General features: G+C 37.6%; 1 protein-coding gene across 1 annotated transcript in view; it reads left to right on the forward strand.

Annotated features, from left to right (window-relative positions):
- The window catches only part of LOC137630052 (MAM and LDL-receptor class A domain-containing protein 1-like), a 217,898-nt gene that overhangs the window by 133,349 nt on the left and 66,002 nt on the right, over positions 1 to 18,547 (forward strand). The window contains exons 53-59 of the mRNA XM_068361542.1: positions 4,242 to 4,386; positions 4,736 to 4,843; positions 5,010 to 5,192; positions 5,335 to 5,490; positions 5,703 to 5,904; positions 8,185 to 8,356; positions 17,508 to 17,670. Coding sequence (XP_068217643.1) covers positions 4,242 to 4,386; positions 4,736 to 4,843; positions 5,010 to 5,192; positions 5,335 to 5,490; positions 5,703 to 5,904; positions 8,185 to 8,356; positions 17,508 to 17,670 — 1,129 coding nt within the window. The remainder of the gene's footprint in view (positions 1 to 4,241; positions 4,387 to 4,735; positions 4,844 to 5,009; positions 5,193 to 5,334; positions 5,491 to 5,702; positions 5,905 to 8,184; positions 8,357 to 17,507; positions 17,671 to 18,547) is intronic.

The following is an 18,547-nucleotide window of genomic DNA, read 5'->3' on the forward strand; positions in this document are numbered from 1 at the left end:
GAGATACTCTGAATAATTCAATTGTGGCTAATAATTCAATTGTGAAGATATAAAAGCCAAGCCGCAGCTAAGGGCTAAGGCTTAGATCATAGCAAAGCGTATTTACAAACTCCGGTGAGGCCGGAGGGAGAAGAAAGGTCCTGAATAATTATTGTGAATAAAAACACAATTGTAATAACAATGGCTATTGTGGATATGGCCGTGGCCTGAGACCGCAGTAAGGGCCACCGGAGGGTCGTATCTAAACAATATGAAGCCCGTCCCATGTAGTAAACAATATATAAATATAACAATAGAACGAAAGTCATTGAGAATCCCTCAAGCCGGAGTAGAACTCAAGGCGGAGTGGAAAACGTTCATAAACTACTCCCGAGCCGTAACGGGGAGAGGACGAACACGGACCAAAATAACGCTAACAATTGAAAAGTCACGAAAAATAAATAACTCGTAAGTTATCATCCACCCAGAGGGGGAGAGGTGAGGGAGGGAGAACCCGCTGAACGCACAAAACGGAAAACGGGAAATCCGCTCCCCCACTGGAGCTAAGAAAGAAAACGAGAGAAAGGGGTAACTCGTGACTGCGAACAGAAAACGGGGACCCCAATCTCTCGCTCTCTTGGACACAAAAACAGGACTAAAAATCACAAAACACTATTATAAACGTATAAAATAAAAATGTACATCCATATAACACTACGATCGAAGAATAGCATCCGTTAAAACTTAAAATAAATAGCACAGTCGAGTGACGAACGCCTCGGGCGGTTACTAAACAAAAACAAAGCTAAATCGCTATCTCGATCGTAGGCTGGACTTACTAGCAAAAAGTACCATGAGCATAAATACACAAAAAAATAAAAATAAAAATAATAACGGTTCTAAAGGCATAAGGCCAGGGACTTAACCAAGAACCTAAGTGACAGAGTACTAAACGGGCAGATAAAAATGAATTCCCAAGCAAGTGAACAAACAATGGCCGCCATGAAAGGCCAGACGGGAAATAATAAAACAGACTATACTGGATATAAAACACAAGCCCGGCACAATAAAATACTGTCAAAACAAACCATGGTACTTAACATTGGAATGTGTGAAGATGGAGCTTCGGACATGACAAAATAAATCCACGATAGATAAAAAAGACCGAGAGCACAACGAAACAATTCAACACATTGAATTCCAAAAAGAAGGATGTTGTTCAGATGGCGCTCGCGTCGTGGCGTGGGTGGTGTGGCGCTGGTGGTTGGCAAGGGCCTTTGTATCGGCCCATCCCTTTGACGAAGGAATTAACTAAATGGAAGACAACCTGTGAATAGTGGATTTCACGCGCCTTTGCTTTATACACGACACCCTAAAGGTGCTCGCGCGAGGGTTGTAACCTCAGCATTCCATGCTTTTATCTTTCTCTGGTATAATTGGAAGGTTTTATCAGAAAAGGTATATAAGAAGGACTCTTTTCACCCAGCGCCACAGATCGACCCAGAAAATAAAGTATGTGTGTTAGCCTTTGGCTGAAACTTTTTGCTATGAATGATATAAAAGTAATTAAGTCCAAAGTCTTTAACATAAATGTATTGATAACTTTCTCATGTGAACTGCCTGGGTGTTAGATTTAGCTTTTGTTTTCAGTATATTTACTAGAGGAGTTAACTAAGCTTGGCCCAAAATACAGACTAAAAATCTATTCTTTCGAGAAAATAAAGACAAAAGCACATTTTTGGATATGCCAAAACACTAAGGTGCACAATTGATTGCATGGTGGCTGGGTGCAGGTTGTCCCAAACTTTTGGCTTATTCTTTTTAGGAATTCCAGATGTGTCCTCTCACATATATTAATGGAGTTTGTGACTGTAGTTAAGACATGCATTATTTCTTTGGTCTAAGTTTCAGAAATATTTGAATTATAAGTGGAAAATTATGCTTGAATAATTCATTTACTTCTCTTGTGTATTAGGAAAGTTATTTTCTGTAACCTACCAATTTGCTTAATGGGTAATTAAGTTGAGATTTTGAGATTTAACTCCATTTAACTAATTCTTATCATATAAAAGGAGAGGGACATTATTATTGTGTAGGTTTAAATAATTCCCCAGCAGCTTAGAAAAGTGTACTTAATTAGTTTAGATTTGAAGCGAGTAGACCAATGTTTAGTACTTGATATGAATGGCTTCCAGCCTTTGTTAATATTAACTGTTAGCAAATTAAGAATTTATATTGACCTGTTTCAATTGGTCAGTATCATCCCAGACTGATATCTTTTTAACTAGGAAAATTGTATTAGAGGTTTTGCAAGTGTCGAGAGAAATTAGCCTTCCTCTAAGAAAAACAACAAAATTTTTATAAGATTTGTTATTTCTATGCTCTCCTAATATTTATATTCTCATTTTCTGGATGCTCGCTTATTTTATTGATATTTTACCCCTTCCCCCCAAAAAAAATTAATTTTCTTTTCTTTCAATACATGTGCTTCTAGTAGGGTAATGAGATACTAGCAGTTAATTGTAAGAAGTTAAGCTTTGACACACCAGAGTTACCTGGTCTTAGCAGTCTCAAAGTTGAAAATGTTCCCCTACTTCTTGACACCTCATGTCAGTGATATGGAAGCTGCTGTGAATTTGTTTACTAAGGGAATTGTTTCAGCTGGCGAAGGACTACTGTACTGCCTACATTTACCCAGCTAGAGTTAACCGATGATGGGCTTGTGGCCGAACTTGCAAGTTAAGGATGCGCACTGCTATTCGAAACATGATGCAATCAATCAACTTTAGCTGAAACTTCGGTAACAACATTAAGTTCTAAGAGAATCATATAATGTCAAGCCACCTATTATGAAATGCAAGTTTGCTTGAGAGAGCTTACTTTACTGAGTGGAGATATATTAAAATCCAAACTACTAACACAGTCTTCTGCCTTGCAATCTGGTTGTCTAAAAGAGAGATTAGGAATCTGTAAGGCACAGTGATTCATCAGAACCCGTACTGAATGGAACACTGTTACCACTAGACCCAACTTGAGAAGTCAAGTTAGGGTTAGCAACCGGGCAGGTAAGGTCAGAATTACAGCCTTAAAGGAAACCTCACTAGTCCTCTGAGATCTAGCAAAATAAGCTAAGGACTTTTGAAGCTCATCGCTATCAAAACATTTTGGTTAAGTGCTGTAATAGAATACAGTGCTGGCGTGTCATTATCCCCTTTATAATCAACTAGCCTAGTCTTCTCTGGATTCCCCCCTAAATTAAAGCAAATTTTCTTTTGCAACTTTGATTGAGGAACTGAGTCATTTACATTCTTCAGCTGTTATTTCTATCAATACTGTTCCCGACACAAGACAATGAGAATTGGAATCATGATCTCTCCCCAAAAATTCTCTTGAACAATCTATGCAGTAATTGCTAACATCCAGAGGTATACATAAAAAACACAGCAAAGCAATTGATTTTTTAACAATCTGAATGACAGAGTGTCTCAAACTAATGTGATACAGAGACTGAAAAGACAGTCTATGGTATGTCCCAGCTTTGCTTCTTGCCATTATCTACCAGAGAGTTTCATTACTATAGGCGTGTGTCTATTGAAAGGAAAGATAAGGGGAATTTAAAAAGATGTTTGGGTAAATGTCAATAAACTGAGCATCCAGAGAAAAGAAGCAATATGAATATTGGGCAATGTTCATAGAAATAAGAATCCTATCAGTCATCCCCAACCTCCAGCATTCCAGACACCAAGCCTGTTGTAGTTCAAGATTCCATTATAACCTTTTGCAACTGGAGATGGTGGGGACAAGTACTGTAGATCAGTTTGTATTTGGAATGTTTCATATATTTTTTAATTAGTCACTAAACATATGTAATGGCTGTAGGCTTCTGGTATGCTGAAATATTTTACCTTTCTATTGCATTATTTCATATTTGTAGTACTGTAAATATAAATTGCAGAACAGCTCTTAGCTTAATTTAAGTTTACATTGAAATACAATACTGTACTTCAATAATCCGAGAAATTATTAGGAGTTTATGGTATACATTGAAACAAAATGTTAAAAGTAATTGATTGTTTTAATTTTTTACATTATTTTTTTTTTACTCATGTTGTATTATGTCTAGTCATGAAAGCTCTACTTAACGTATATGATTTTTTTTGGAAGAAAGGCATTGATTATAGTGAAAATGTATTGTATTAAAATCTACATGTGCCATCTATACCAAAATGCTGGAATCGGGGTAATGATTTAAATATCAACAGTTGGAGTGGTGGACAATAGTAGAGGGTCACGACTCCATTATTCTGGTTGATGATGTATCCATTAAAAGTGGAAAATGTCCGAGCAACCCCAATACCTGTGACTTTGAGTTTTATGGAAATACTTCTGCTGATCCTGTGTGCGGCGGTGAGTTAGTTCTGAATGTATATACTTTACGGGAATTTATTTAACTTGAAGATGATGCAGAAACCTTAAAAATACTAAATTCTAGCTTATTTTCACTATTAGTTTTTTCTCTATTCTTTATCTCCTTTATGCATATTGTAGAGGAATAAAACATAGTATGGTACATATTGAGGAATTATATGTAAATGTCTTATAAGTGATGATAAAAACAAAAAGATTTATATGAATGTTGCTTACATAACTTGTTTGATTTAATTTATATCTTTATATTATTATTGTATATAATTAATCAATCTATACAGTATAGCAGTAGTTTTTATTCTCTAATCTTATTTTACTTGCTTTCCAGGCTATCTTTCGGACTCTTCTGTGTCAGAATACAAGTTTTACCGTGTGTCTGCTGCAGAAACTGTTAATGCTTATGCCCCTGAAGATCATACCTATCAGACAAGTTTAGGTACAGTTTGTTGAATTGTAGTGAATTCTAAATGGTTATATTTCTTATCCTCAAGAAATATATTTTATTTCAGTTATAGTAAGCAGTATTGCTCCAACATATTTTACATAATCAGTTCTTTTATTTAATTGATTATTTTATATACATTTCCTATATGTTTATACAGGTCATTATGTAGTGGGAGATTTCAGCAAAGCATCTGAACCAGGAGAAACTGTCTCCTTTTGGGGCCCATCCTCCAGCAATGGACAAAACTGTGTTACATTTTGGTATCAGTTTGTTACTGATGATGCAACAATCTTTAGAGTGTATGTCAATGGATCTGAGGGCTATATATTCTTCGCTGAAGGTAATACGAATTGGTATTTAAAAAGCTAAGAATAGGTTTTATTATAAATAACATTATGTTTTATATGAATTTTCATTTGTTTATATGATACATTAGATTTAATAGAAGAATAAGATAATCTTGTGTTATATTTTCATTGAAGTTGGCACTCTGGTTGATTGGAATTTTGGAGCTGGAGTCATTCCTCTGTCAGTGGAGGGGCGGATTATTTTTGAAGCCTTTAGTGGAGAGTCAAGAAGTGGTTATGTTGCTGTAGATGACATTGTAGTTAAAGAATCCCTTACGTGTCCAATTCATGGTAAGGGTGATGCAGTTTAGCAAAGATGTTTTAAAATTATCGTAAGAAAATACAAATGTTATTTATTTTTATTGTTTTTTTATCATACTTTTATAATTTGTAATATATGCATACAGTTAAATTTATAGAATTGCTATATGCTTCCATTGATGTATTCTTTGTAATTTTATTGATACAGTTTAATGCAGAAACATACAAATTTATTCTTCAAGGATACTGCGAGTTTGAGGAGGACACTTGTGGTTGGACACATAACAGGGATCTCAGATGGGTATTTGGAAATGAGCCATCTGGGGAGGGCCCACTAACGCAAACATATCTTATGTTCGTATCACCAGTAGAAAATCTCAATGGATCAAAGGCAGTCTTGTCCTCCCCTACATTAGTTCCTACAGTGAACTGTGTTAGATTCTGGTAAAGTTTCTCTTTTATTTCGTACAGTGATAACATGCTTTGTATACATAACTTTCAGTTTCATGTTTCTCATTTAAAGTTGATGCCAGACAAAATTTGCGTTACGGAAATTCGTCACAACATTCCATATCATAAAAAAAAATTTGTTAAGATTTCAATGTATCACACGCTTGTCATATGCAATCCAATTCATGAGAGTCCAATGACTTGGTTGTTTATCACATTGAAATTATTTTATTATTATGATGTACGTTCATTATTAATGGGGTTTAAACATCACAGCAAGAAAATGTATTTGTGACATCAAGAGAGGTTTACTGAGCATGGTAATTTACTGCCTGAGCTGGTAAAAAACCTAGGCTGTTTCTTACTACCTGTTTAACTGTTCAGACTCCCAATCTTTGATCATTCTGTTTTTGCAGCGTGGTGTCAATAATATACATCTTATTAATCTATTGTGATTGTTTATAAGACTGAGGAGATGTAAAATATTTGTTCTAGAATGTTGTCCATCAAAGGAACAGTTCCCTTAGAATTGAGAGGAGAGACTATTGAGCTTCAACATAACAGTAGAATGGTGCCAAATTACCTTTTCTTTTATCAAATTTCAAGTTTTAAAAAAAGCATTAATTGACCTGTAGTAAGTTTCAGTGTTCCAGACTACTTTGCAATTAATGTGGAGGAAAGTGATGGTAGTGGGAAGAAATTTGTAATGGCGAAAACCGGTAAATTAAGTGACACCAACAACTTATATTTTGATGATCCATACCTGCGAGTCACATTGCTATAGTTCTCCACGTTTTTCTCTCTTCTCTTATATATCCCACCCTTCCCCGAAGGGGGTACAATCCTGCACCTGCCAGTTCCCCCTTAGCAAGTATGCTCAATGCTGCTCATCATTTTCACTGATTTTGTAATATAATATTGGGCAAGATTAAGAATTTATGTATTCCTCTGACTTTTGAAATATTTTTTTGTATGCACCAAGAATAGCCTTTTGTTGAAATATGAAAATCTTGTCATCTTGATGGCAGCCAACAGTGTTTTGTTTCTTAACTTTTGAGAGGAATATTTTTTTTTTTTTTTTTTTGTAGCTTATAGACACAGTATGTCAACTAGTAAGTAAAAAACATGTAGGGGTTATTAAGGGCTTTGACTTAGACCTATTAAAATAATATTATTTAGTGTTTACTTCAAGTTCTTACTATTCTTTAGTTTCTCTGACAATTTTTTTCATTTAAAAATCATTTGAAAGAATTTTATGCTCTAAAAGTTGTACATTGAAAATTTTCTTATTGTTTTAATTTCGATATATGCATTATCTTATCAATGTATAAAGTCACTTTCAAAGGTGACTATTTTTCATTTTTTTTCATTTGGAAGTTATTTGTTTTTCAAAAAATGAAGGTATAGATTTTAGGCTATAGAATTCCCTATCTTTTCATATTTGAATGACAAAAATCAATCCGTGTTAAAAAAGTTGTTGTAATTTTCCTCTGAAAATTTTGTTTTGAGAAATAAGACTAAGTCAACATGCTCAACACAAAAATATTTGCACTACATTTTAAGTTCCAATGTTTCAACTGGAAAGCTCATTCCATAATTTTGTCACAGTCAGAATGAAACATCAATACAGTAATAAAGGGTAGAATTGAGATTTAAGAAAAAGACTGTTATAATAGAATGCATACCTATAACTATGTATTGGATGGTATAGTCTGGGAAGATATAAATGCAAAAGATGGTCAGAACCACAAAAAATCATACACAGCAGGAACATGACAGCTAATTAAATGACCATGCCAGAGATTAATAACCAAATCAGAGATAATGTGGAGGAAAGTGATAGTAGTGGGAAGGAGTTTGTAATGTCCAAACCCGGTAAATTAAGTGACACCAACAACTTAGAAGCCCAATTTCATTGTTTATGTTACTTATTTATTTGATATTGTTATTCATCTTAATCAGTTAGTATGTTTATTTTTTCTTTTATTTTTTTTTCTTTCATTCTGTTTTTTTTTTTTTTTCACTGGGCTGCTTTCTTCATTTTTCCCTTTAGAATTTTAGCATTCTACTTTTCCTACTACGTTTGCAGTCTGGTTAATTATGATAATGATCTCAAATGTCTTAAATTTCTAATGATAATATGTATTTCAATAGTAAAGATACTAAATAGATATGGTATTTAAAAGTGTAAATTCAATTGAGGGAGATAAATAAACTAGAAATAATGATGATAATAATAGCATTATAATTGTATTCTGTACACTCCTTTTGCAGGTACCAAAAGAAGGAAGGTGCGCCAGGAAATCTAATAATGAAGGTTACTCCTGGACCAAAGTACCCTGGTGAATTCTTTGAACTCAACTTGTGGGAAAGTCCAGCAGATTTATTTGATATGTGGTATCATGCACAGTTCCCCATTCCACCAAAAGATGTGGACAGCATACAGGTAATTTTTGAAAGTTGTAATTGACCATTCTAGCCCTTTCACCCCAAAGGACGTATCGGTACGTTCTTGCAAACCACTGTTAATTACATGTTTTTATATATTTTTGATAATTTTATGAGAAACTTCAGGCATTTTCCAAAAGAATGAGACCAACCTGACCTCTCTAGGACAAAAATTAAGCCTGTTAGAGCAATTTAAAAAGAAAATATATAGCAAAATGTGCTCGAAATTTAACCTTATGGTGGAGGTAAAAGGGCTATGCTATTGATTTATTATATACTGTTATTGGTATAATAACTGCTTTTTTCATTTGCTTATTGCTATTTAAATGAATAAGAGATCACCAATATATCATTAAAGTCATATATCTGCAATCAATAAGGTACAGTACCACCTTGTACGTAGTTAGAAGTTCATTAATATTTGAAAATGTGTTTCCCTTGAAATAATAGAATTATATACTCTTTAAGTAGTTCTGTTCCAAGACTCTGAAGAGGAACTATAAAGCCTCATATTCCTCACAACAACTATCTAAATTACAATACTGCCTCCGGCGCAAAACATAAAGAGAATGAAGATAATGGTGGCATAGTAATAATGCCATTGAGCTATCTGTATAATAGTTACTAATGAATTCAAGAGAAGGCCTGTCTTATAATCACTAATAGTCTAAATAACAATTTTATAACAACAACATGATCTGGAAGGTAAAAAGAATGTCGACTTCACACCACCAACAGCAAGATAAAAGCAGGCACTGCTTACCCAAGCCTTGGTTATTGCCATTATTTGGTAAATTATCTCACTATTGTACTAGAGGCCTATTCCTTTTGGTAGAATAAAAGGGAAATTTTCATTATTTCTATGAATCTCCCTTGATGTTCCTATTTTGTTATTAAAACTATTTATATGCTTATGTGCAATAAGCATTTGTCAGTACTTGCCTTATTCAGTGAAATGAAATATTTATTGATTTACTATCAATTATTCTACTGAAATGTTTGGAGCTATATACTGCATGTCTACTAGAAAGTAAAATTGGTAATGGAAATATTTTATTAGTACATTGTTGGTTAGCTTTCTCTAGGAAAGTATTTAAATCTTTAAACACTCTAGGGACAAAAATATTACCAAAATTATATTTCACTTTAGATCCAAAATTACATGTTTATAGAACTGGTAGCTATACCATAAACTAAACATGCCATGTCAGTGAAATTAACCAACATTTTTCATCATCCTCAATGATTCCCATGGCACTACAATACTGTATTGGATAAGTCTTTTAAGTCAACTCATTTTATTTTTTATGAACCATCCCTATTACTCATGGTGCTTTTTTCAAATCTGGTTAGATGTCAACATCAACCCTAAAACTAAAGAATTTCCAGTTTTCTGTCCTTGTTATAGCCCTGCCCATCTAGTTGAAAACTGAGATTATGTGGCTTGTATGTCAACAATTGTGCTAGGGTCTCTCAGATCTCTTTTACCTTCATATTCTCTCATTGTGCTACCTGCACTACAGACTGATTTTGTGATCTAGGGAGTTCTTTAGAAACTGTTATTAATCTATACAGATAATAAGGGATGTCTATTTTTAAATATTTAACTTAGCCGGTGAATATATAATAGCTGCAACTCTGTTGCTCGACAGACACATACATAAAAAACTCGCGAGCGATCGCTATGCAGGTTGCGGGTGTGCCCACCAGCGCCAACTGTCGGCCAGATACCACTCTCGATGTAAACAAAACCTTCAATTTCTTCTCTGTCGACGTGTCGACAAGACGTACTTTTACTCGCTGTAGAACCTGGAGTTTTCTCAACATATTTGGTGAAGTACTTCATTTTGGTTTGAGCTTTCGCAGTGCAGGTGTTTTATCTTCATCTTAAATCTTGAACTCGTTTTTGGATAGATTTAATTTTTGATGACAAAGAGAGTATGGACTTTCTTTGACTTTTAAATGGCCGACCCTTCACTTAGACGGAAGTGTGTTTAGGCTTTTAGCAATTATCTTATCACGTTATAAATTAATTATAGATTTTCCTCTATATATTTTATATCACCGCCTTTATTAGGCCTCTTCGATTAACTTTCCATTTATAATAAACATAAAAATAAATTTTAATGATTTGCTTATATGCGACCCTTCCTGAGAGTAGGCGGTCCTAACTTGGAAACCGAAGTTAAACAACGTTGAGCCCTTTCAATCGTAAATAGCTTTTAAAGAGCTAATGATTTAAAACTTTTTAAATGAATATTTTTTAATAGATATTGTATGAAAGATTTTCTTTGAATAGTCTTCGTACTGTTTCAAAGATGAACTAACGTTTAGTTTATTTATGCTACGCAGTTTGCGCTCTATCGTTATGATAGAGAGAGAGAGTATCACGGTTTCACTTTGCAGAAAGAGTAAATCGATTCTGACGTTTTGTTCATTCTTCTTTCAAAGCTTAAATGTTTTAAATTCTATTTTAAAGGAACTTTTTAATTGAAAAACCTTTCAGTTTTTTCCTTTGGTCAAATAACATGTTTTTTTGACGAAACGTAATTGGGCTCTTCTCTTAGGTGCGAAATCAAGAGAGAGAGAGAGAGAGAGAGAGAGAGATAGAGACGGAGGGAGAGAGAGGAGAGAAAACGTTCCGTTCAAGCGGGTAACGTTGTTCTCGAGTTACTCTCGTCCCTAGTCTCTGTACGGGGAGAAAGGATAAAACATTTTTAGTTTTTTATTCTCGTCCCCAGGCAATGTACGGTGAGAGATTGAAAACGTAGTTTTGAATGAACTAGTGTTTAGTCTCTTCCCCAGCCACTGAATTTTTTATCTTAAAAGATGTTTACTGTTTTTTGCTGGTATTAATGTGCTTGCATTATACGACTGATTTCGCAATTACTACCTTTTGATGAGGGTAGAATTGCGTGCTTCAGGTAGAAATCAGTAAAAGTTTCGATTTCAGTGAAATAAGTGCAAAACAGAAAATCGTAGTGATAAAGTGATATTGCGCAAAGTGTTATCAGTGTTGCGACCGAGGGTTCGTCTGTTCGTGCCTGTCGTTCACCTAGTCCGGGACCTCTTGCAAGCTCCCAAGCCCAGGGGAGAAGTAATGTCGTACGACTTATGGGTTCGAGAGGCCTTGATCAGCGAACAGACGTTCCCTCTATGGTATCGGGTGTATCTTACCAAGATCTCCCCTACCATAAGGCGAGAGAGACAATTTTCTCCTCGTCATCCGAAGGCTTTTCGCATAAGAAACCTGAAACAAGGTTTCGAGGCCCTTAAGCGAAAGTCAGTCCTTTCAGGACAGGTCCAGCGTCCTGGTTGTAGCCATTAGGACAGCTCTGACCCTATGCAGTCATCGGAAGACTGCTCGCCGCCTAACAAAAGCGTAACACAGACTCCGAGAGTCTTTTTGTTGGCAAGGTTTTGCGGTCACAGACGTTACCCTCGTCTCTTACCGCAACCATTTCCGTTGATCCTAAATGGGTTGTACGGCAAGATATGCAGAATAAGCTTGCCTCCCTTATGGAAGACTATTCTGCCGATAAGTCCGTTGAGCCTAGCCGTTTATCTCATCGAGATCCTGGCTTTCAGCCACCCTAACGTTCCTTTGTGCGTCCTGTTGACGTTGGCGTAGCTAAGTCACGTCAGTCAGGCTGTTTAGAACCACACTCGATGCGGTCTCGTGTGGATTTTCAGCCACATTTGGACGTTAGGCCACTTGCTGATGCTCCTGTTGACGTTCAGGACGTTCGCTAACAATCGGAGTTGACTTGTTTTGACGCTGAGCGTCAACCTCCGCATTCTAGAGTTGTTTTGACTGCTCAGTCTAGGCGGTCAAAGCAGTCTCGAGTGGACGCTGTGCGTCCTCACGCACCTGTTGTTGTTGACAGTTCACAGACTGTCAAGCAGTTACATGACGTTGCGTCCTGGTCTCTCGCACCTGTTGTTGTTGACAGTTCACAGACTGTCAAGCAGTTACATGACGTTGCGTCCTGGTCCGCTACTAATGCACCAGTGCGTGTGGACTCTGCTTGTTAAGCATTGCTACCACGGTAGGTCTCTCCCTTGCTTGAGACTCGGCTATTATCGGACAAGGTTCCTTCAGATGAGGAAGTTGCTGTTCCCCTCCTACTGATATTCCCTTGAGGACTCTGTCAGACGGAGAGGAGCCTAAAGCTGCTTAGCCCTCTATGGACTTTAAATAAATCATGCTGATTTTTAAGGATCTTTGTCCGGATCTTTTTGTAACTGCTGCTCCTCGTTCGCCTAAACGTCAGAGCTTACACTAGGCCTAGCTACTTCGAAGCCGTTGTTTTATAAGCTAGTGCTCTCTCGCTCTCCTAGAGAGCTTTACGTTTGCTAGGCGACTGGTTTATCACCAGGAGGAGTTTGGGGGATACAGCCTTTGCTTTCCCTTCTTTTAAACTGGCTTATAGAGCGAGAGTCTGATATGACACGAGAGAAGTTCTCGGCTTGGGAGTTCCTGCCTCTGCCCAGATAGACTTCTCAAACCTCATAGACTCTCCCTGGCGCCTGGCCATGAGACGCTCCAAGATTTTACAGGTCAACTTCACAGCTATTTTCGAGCCTTTGAAGTTTTGCTGTACAATTATGTCATGCATAAACAAGGCTTTCAGGGATGGCTCCAATGATCTGACAGCCACGTTCTCTGCAGGAACAAGTCCCTCAGGGATGGCTCCATGATTTGGCAGCCATGTTCACTGCAGGAGTACGTAAGAGGCAAGTGCGCTCAATGTGTTCATTGTCAAGACAAACTTCACGATGAAGTCTACCAGGCTGTCTTGACAGCATTTATGGAAGGCGACTGGATGGTCTCTCTCGACCTTCAGGAGGCATACTTCCACATTCCTATACACCCGGATTCCCAACCGTTTCTGAGGTTTGTTTACAGGAATGTGGGGTACCAGTTTCGAGCTATCGGGGATCCGAACCTCCCTGTACTTGGACGACTTGCTTCTCAGAGCATCGTCCAGCCTTCGCTGTCTGCAGGATCTACATTGGACGTTGAGTCTGGCCAGGGAGTTGGGACTTGTGGTCAACCTAAAAGTCCCAACTGATCCCATCCCAGATTATTCTATTTTTGGGGATGGAGATTCGCAGTCAAGCCCTGCTCTAAGTCCAACTAATGCTGAAAAGAAAACGTTTATTCAGTCAGAAGTTGGAACAGTCTCGTTGGGACTCTCTCATCCCTGGAGCAGTTTGTCTCACTAGGGAGACTACCCCTTCTGCCTCTCCGGTTCCATCTAGCCTCTCACTGGAACTAGGACAAGACATTAGAGACGGTATCATTCCCAGTCTCCGAACCAATAAAGGCATGCCTGAAATGGTGGGACAGCAATATCAGTCTGAGAGAGGGACTATCCCTAGCAGTCAAGAACCCAAACCACGTGTTGTCCTCAGACGCGTCGGGTTTAGGTTGGGTGCGACCCTGGACGGTCGGGAATGCGCGGGTCTGTGGACCTCAAGTCAGAAGAGCATGCACATCAACGGCAAGGAGCTATTAGCAGTCCACTTGGCCTTGATGATATTAGGAAGCGTCTTCGACTCTAAGTGGTAGAGGTCAACTCAGACAACACCACAACTTTGGCGTACATCTCCAAGCAAGGAGGCACACACTCCTTCACGCTGCTCGAGATCGCAAGGGACCTTCTCTTATGGTCTAGAATTCGAGGCATCTCCCTGTTGACGAGATTCATCCAGGGGGACTTGAACGTCTTGGCAGACTGTCTCAGTCGGAGGGGTCAGGTGATACCCACGGAATGGACCCTCCACAAGGACGTGGGCAAGTGTCTTTGGGCTTCTTGGGGTCAACCAACCATAGACCTCTTTGCCTCCTCGTTGACCAAAAGGTTACCAATCTTTTGCTCTCCAGTCCTAGATACAGAAGCAATTTACATAGACGCGTTTCTACTGGATTGGTCTTTTATGGATTTATATGCATTCCCACCATTCAAGATAGTCAACAAGGTACTGCAGAAGTTCGCCTCTCACGGAGGGACAAGGTTGACGTTGGTTGCTACCCTCTGGCCCGCGAGAGAGTGGTTCACCGAGGTACTTCAATGGCTGGTAGACTTTCCAAGAAGTCTTTCTCTAAGGGTAGATCTGTTACGTCAGCCCCACGTAAAGAATGTCCATCAAAGCCTCCCCGCTCTTCGTCTGACTTCCTTCACACTATCGAAAGACTCTCAAGAGCTAGAGGTTTTTCGAAGGAGGCAGTCAGTGCGATTGCAAGAGCTAGGAGAGCTTTTACCATTAGAGTATACCAGTCGAAGTGGGAAGTCTTTCGAGACTGGTGCAAGTCAGCATCTGTGTCCTCGTCCAGTACCTCTGTAGCCCAAATCGCAGATTTTCTTTTACATCTGAGAAAGGTTCGCTCCCTTTCAGCTCCCACGATTAAGGGCTACAGGAGCATGTTGGCTTCGGTCTTTCGACATAGAGGCTTAGATCTTTCCAACAATAAAGATCTCCAAGATCTCCTTAAGTCTGTCGAGACCTGTAAGGAACATCGTTTGGCAACTCCTGGATGGAACTTAGACGTGGTCCTAAGGTTCCTCATGTCAGACAGGTTTGAGCCATTACATTCAGTCTCCCTGAAGGATCTCAGCCTCAAGACACTTTTCCTAGTGTGCTTGGCTTCGGCTAAAAGGGTCAGTGAACTTCATGCCTTCAGTAAGAACATCGGCTTTTCTACAGAAAAAAGCCACTTGTTCACTTCAACTTGGTTTCCTGGCCAAAAATGAACTGCCTTCTCGTCCTTGGCCTAAATCTTTTGATATTCCTTGCTTATCAGAGATCGTAGGCAACGAACTGGAAAGAGTATTATGTCCTGTTAGAGCTCTTAAGTTCGATTTAACTCGTACTAAGTCATTACGAGGGAAATCTGCGGCATTATGGTGCTCAGTTAAGAGACCTTCATTGCCTATGTCAAAGAATTCTTTGTCATATTTTATCAGATTTTTTTAATACGAGAAGCTCATTCTCACTTGAATGAGAAAGACCGATGTTTGCTTAAGGTTAAGACGCACGAAGTTAGAGATATAGCAACCTCCGTGGCCTTCAAGCAAAATAAATCTCTGCAAAGTATTATGGACGCGACTTCTTGGAGAAACAAGTCAGTGTTCGCGTCATTTTACTTAAAAGATGTCCAGACTCTTTACGAGGACTGCTACACACTGGGTCCATTCGTTGCAGCGAGTGCAGTAGTGGGTGAGGGTTCTACCACTACACTTCCCTAATTCCAATATCCTTTTAATCTGTCTCTTGAAATGTTTTTAATATTGTTTTATGGGTTGTTCGGAAGGCTAAGAAGCCTTTCGTATCCTGATTGATTTGGCGGGTGGTCAAAGTCATTTCTTGAGAGCGCCCAGATTAGGGGTTTGATGAGGTCCTGTTGTATGGGTTGCAGCCCTTGATACTTCAGCTCCTGGGAGTCTTTCAGCATCCTAAGAGGATCGCTGGGCTCCGTGAGGAAGACAGACTTACAAGGCAGAGTTATCGTCTAAGTCAACTTCCTCACCAGGTACCTATTTATTTTGGTTTTGTTATATTGATAACTGCCAAAATGAAAAAACTCTTAGCTTATACGCTGTAAACATAATCAACTCTGGTCTCTACCCACCTCCTTGGGTGTGAATCAGCTATTATATATTCACCGGCTAAGTTAAATATTTAAAAATGATATTTTAATTATAAAATAAATTTTTGAATATACTTACCCGGTGAATATATAAATTAAACGACCCTCCCTTCCTCCCCAATAGAGACGCAGTGGGATGAGAAGAAATTGAAGGTTTTGTTTACATCGAGAGTGGTATCTGGCCGACAGTTGTCGCTGGTGGGCACACCCGCAACCTGCATAGCGATCGCTCGCGAGTTTTTTATGTATGTGTCTGTCGAGCAACAGAGTTGCAGCTATTATATATTCACCGGGTAAGTATATTCAAAAATTTATTTTATAATTAAAATATAATTTTTCTATGTTTTTAATGCAAAATTTTATATCACAGTCCATTAAAATAGCCATACCAGGTTAAATAGTTGTATCCTGGGTTGTGGTATCATATAGCATATTGGAAACATCTCTGTTTTGCTGTCTGTTAGACAGGAGTTTGAAACCTGATCAAGCCAAATAGTTTTTAATAGTGTCTGCAACCTCACAATCCTTGTGTGCAAGGAATGGTGTGGAGGATTAATTTTATTCTAATTTATTTTTTTGTTTTGCCAAATCGAGAGAGAGAGAGAGAGAGAGAGAGAGAGAGAGAGAGAGAGAGAGAGAGAGAGAGAGAGAGAGAGAGTGTGTTTTAGTTTTGTTACATCGGGATATTTTATTTGCTTTAGCTCTTTCAAATAGAGAGAGAGAGAGAGAGAGAGAGAGAGAGAGAGAGTTTTGTTACATCGAGATATTTTATTTGCTTTAGCTCTGTCAAATAGAGAGAGAGAGAGAGAGGGAGAGTTTATTTACTTAAGTTTTGTCAAATCGCAAGAGAGAGAGAGAGTTTGTTTTAGTTTTATCAAATAGAGAGAGAGAGAGAGAGAGAGAGAGAGAGAGAGAGAGAGAGAGAGAGAGAGAGAGAGAGAGAGAGAGAGAGAGAGAGAATTTCATTTGCTTTAGTTTTGCTAAGATCGCGCCTGTTGAATCATCAATAGCCATTGCCTAGCCCTCACTGGTCCAAGCATAGGTGGAGAGGTGTTTGTACACTGATTATATGTATAGATGATCGGTCTCAGAACATTGTCCTGTCCTTTGTAACTTCCACTCATGAGTGGCCTTTAAACTTTCAATCAGAAATCTAGCAAATTGTAAGTAGCTAATCGTATAAGAAGCTGGGAAATCTTTTGATTTTATTTTAGATTTATAATTCATCAATAAACTGTTTTATGCTCTAAAAATATTAAAATCTCATTAGAAATCTCCCTTTAAGATTTAGAATTGATATTAACGTTATTTAGATATGTTTGGCATAATGAAGGAAAATTGTATGGCAGTTTTTCATCTTTGAAATTAAGGAAATATACTTTCTAAACATAAATTATACATGTATTTTGATAACGTTTGAGAGTAACCAATTATTTAATTTTTATGCATATGCATTATCCTTAAAATCAGTTACTGAACAACAAACACTTTCCAGGTACACTTTGAAGCAAGTCGTACGGAAGGTTTCTGGATCCCTGGGCACGATGATGGATTGATTTTAGTAGATGATGTTGAAATTTTACAAGAACTGACTGATTGTGCTATTGAACCACCTATATTAAGTACACCTCGGCCAGCCACCACGCCACTTCCTCCATGTGAGAAAAATTATTTTAAAATATTTTATATGCTCATAAATCTTGAGAAAAGAATACTATTTTAATTTAGATAGTTTGATATGATCACAAAGCAGAAATATATTAGGGGTTTTTACTTTGAGGTGGAAGTGAGTACTTCTAAAACTGAGCTTCCTGGCACACATTTTGAGTTCTCCCTATTCTTTTTTATTTGTTTATTGTCAATAGAAATTTTCATAACTCAAGATTGTTTGTTAGAAATTCTGATTAACTGTTCATTTGCTGGACTTCCGACCACCATTATTACTATGAATCTCCTGGTATTCATATTGCTTTTGCCTTTAGAATCTTTAGCTGTGGAAGTTAACCCATAAAATTAAGAAGTTTTCTGTTTTCTTTCCTTCCAATATACTAATGCTTCTAGTAAAGCAATGAATCTTACGAGTGTTTAACAACAGTAACATGAGCACAAATCATTTCGCACTTCAGTCTGAATTTCAACTTTGGAATGACAAGACGTGCACTTTAGATTGTCAGGTTTTTTCTTTGTTTTGTACTTATTTTAGTGGTTTAAGGATGTGTTCTTCAGGATTTGTTGACAATTACTGTACTGTTTTGCTCTGCATAAGAGTTTTTTTAGGTGATCATGGTCCACATTCTCTTTGTTTCTTGTGCTGGGGAAAATTTTTTTAATTCCCAGAATCTTTTGAAAAATACAAAGGTCTCACCATTCCTCTTTGGAAATTTTATTTAATGGGTGCTGGTTAAATTAAGATTCAAAGCATAAAAGAAAGCTTAATTTTTGTCCAGGGGAAATCAGGAGAAGGTTTGGCTAGATGATCATATAATGATGGCAATAATGCCACTCCAGACTTAGACTTTGATAGTCCTAATGAGT

The sequence above is a fragment of the Palaemon carinicauda genome, chromosome 38, assembly GCF_036898095.1.
Source record: "Palaemon carinicauda isolate YSFRI2023 chromosome 38, ASM3689809v2, whole genome shotgun sequence".
NCBI classification, from domain to species: Eukaryota; Metazoa; Arthropoda; class Malacostraca; order Decapoda; family Palaemonidae; genus Palaemon; species Palaemon carinicauda.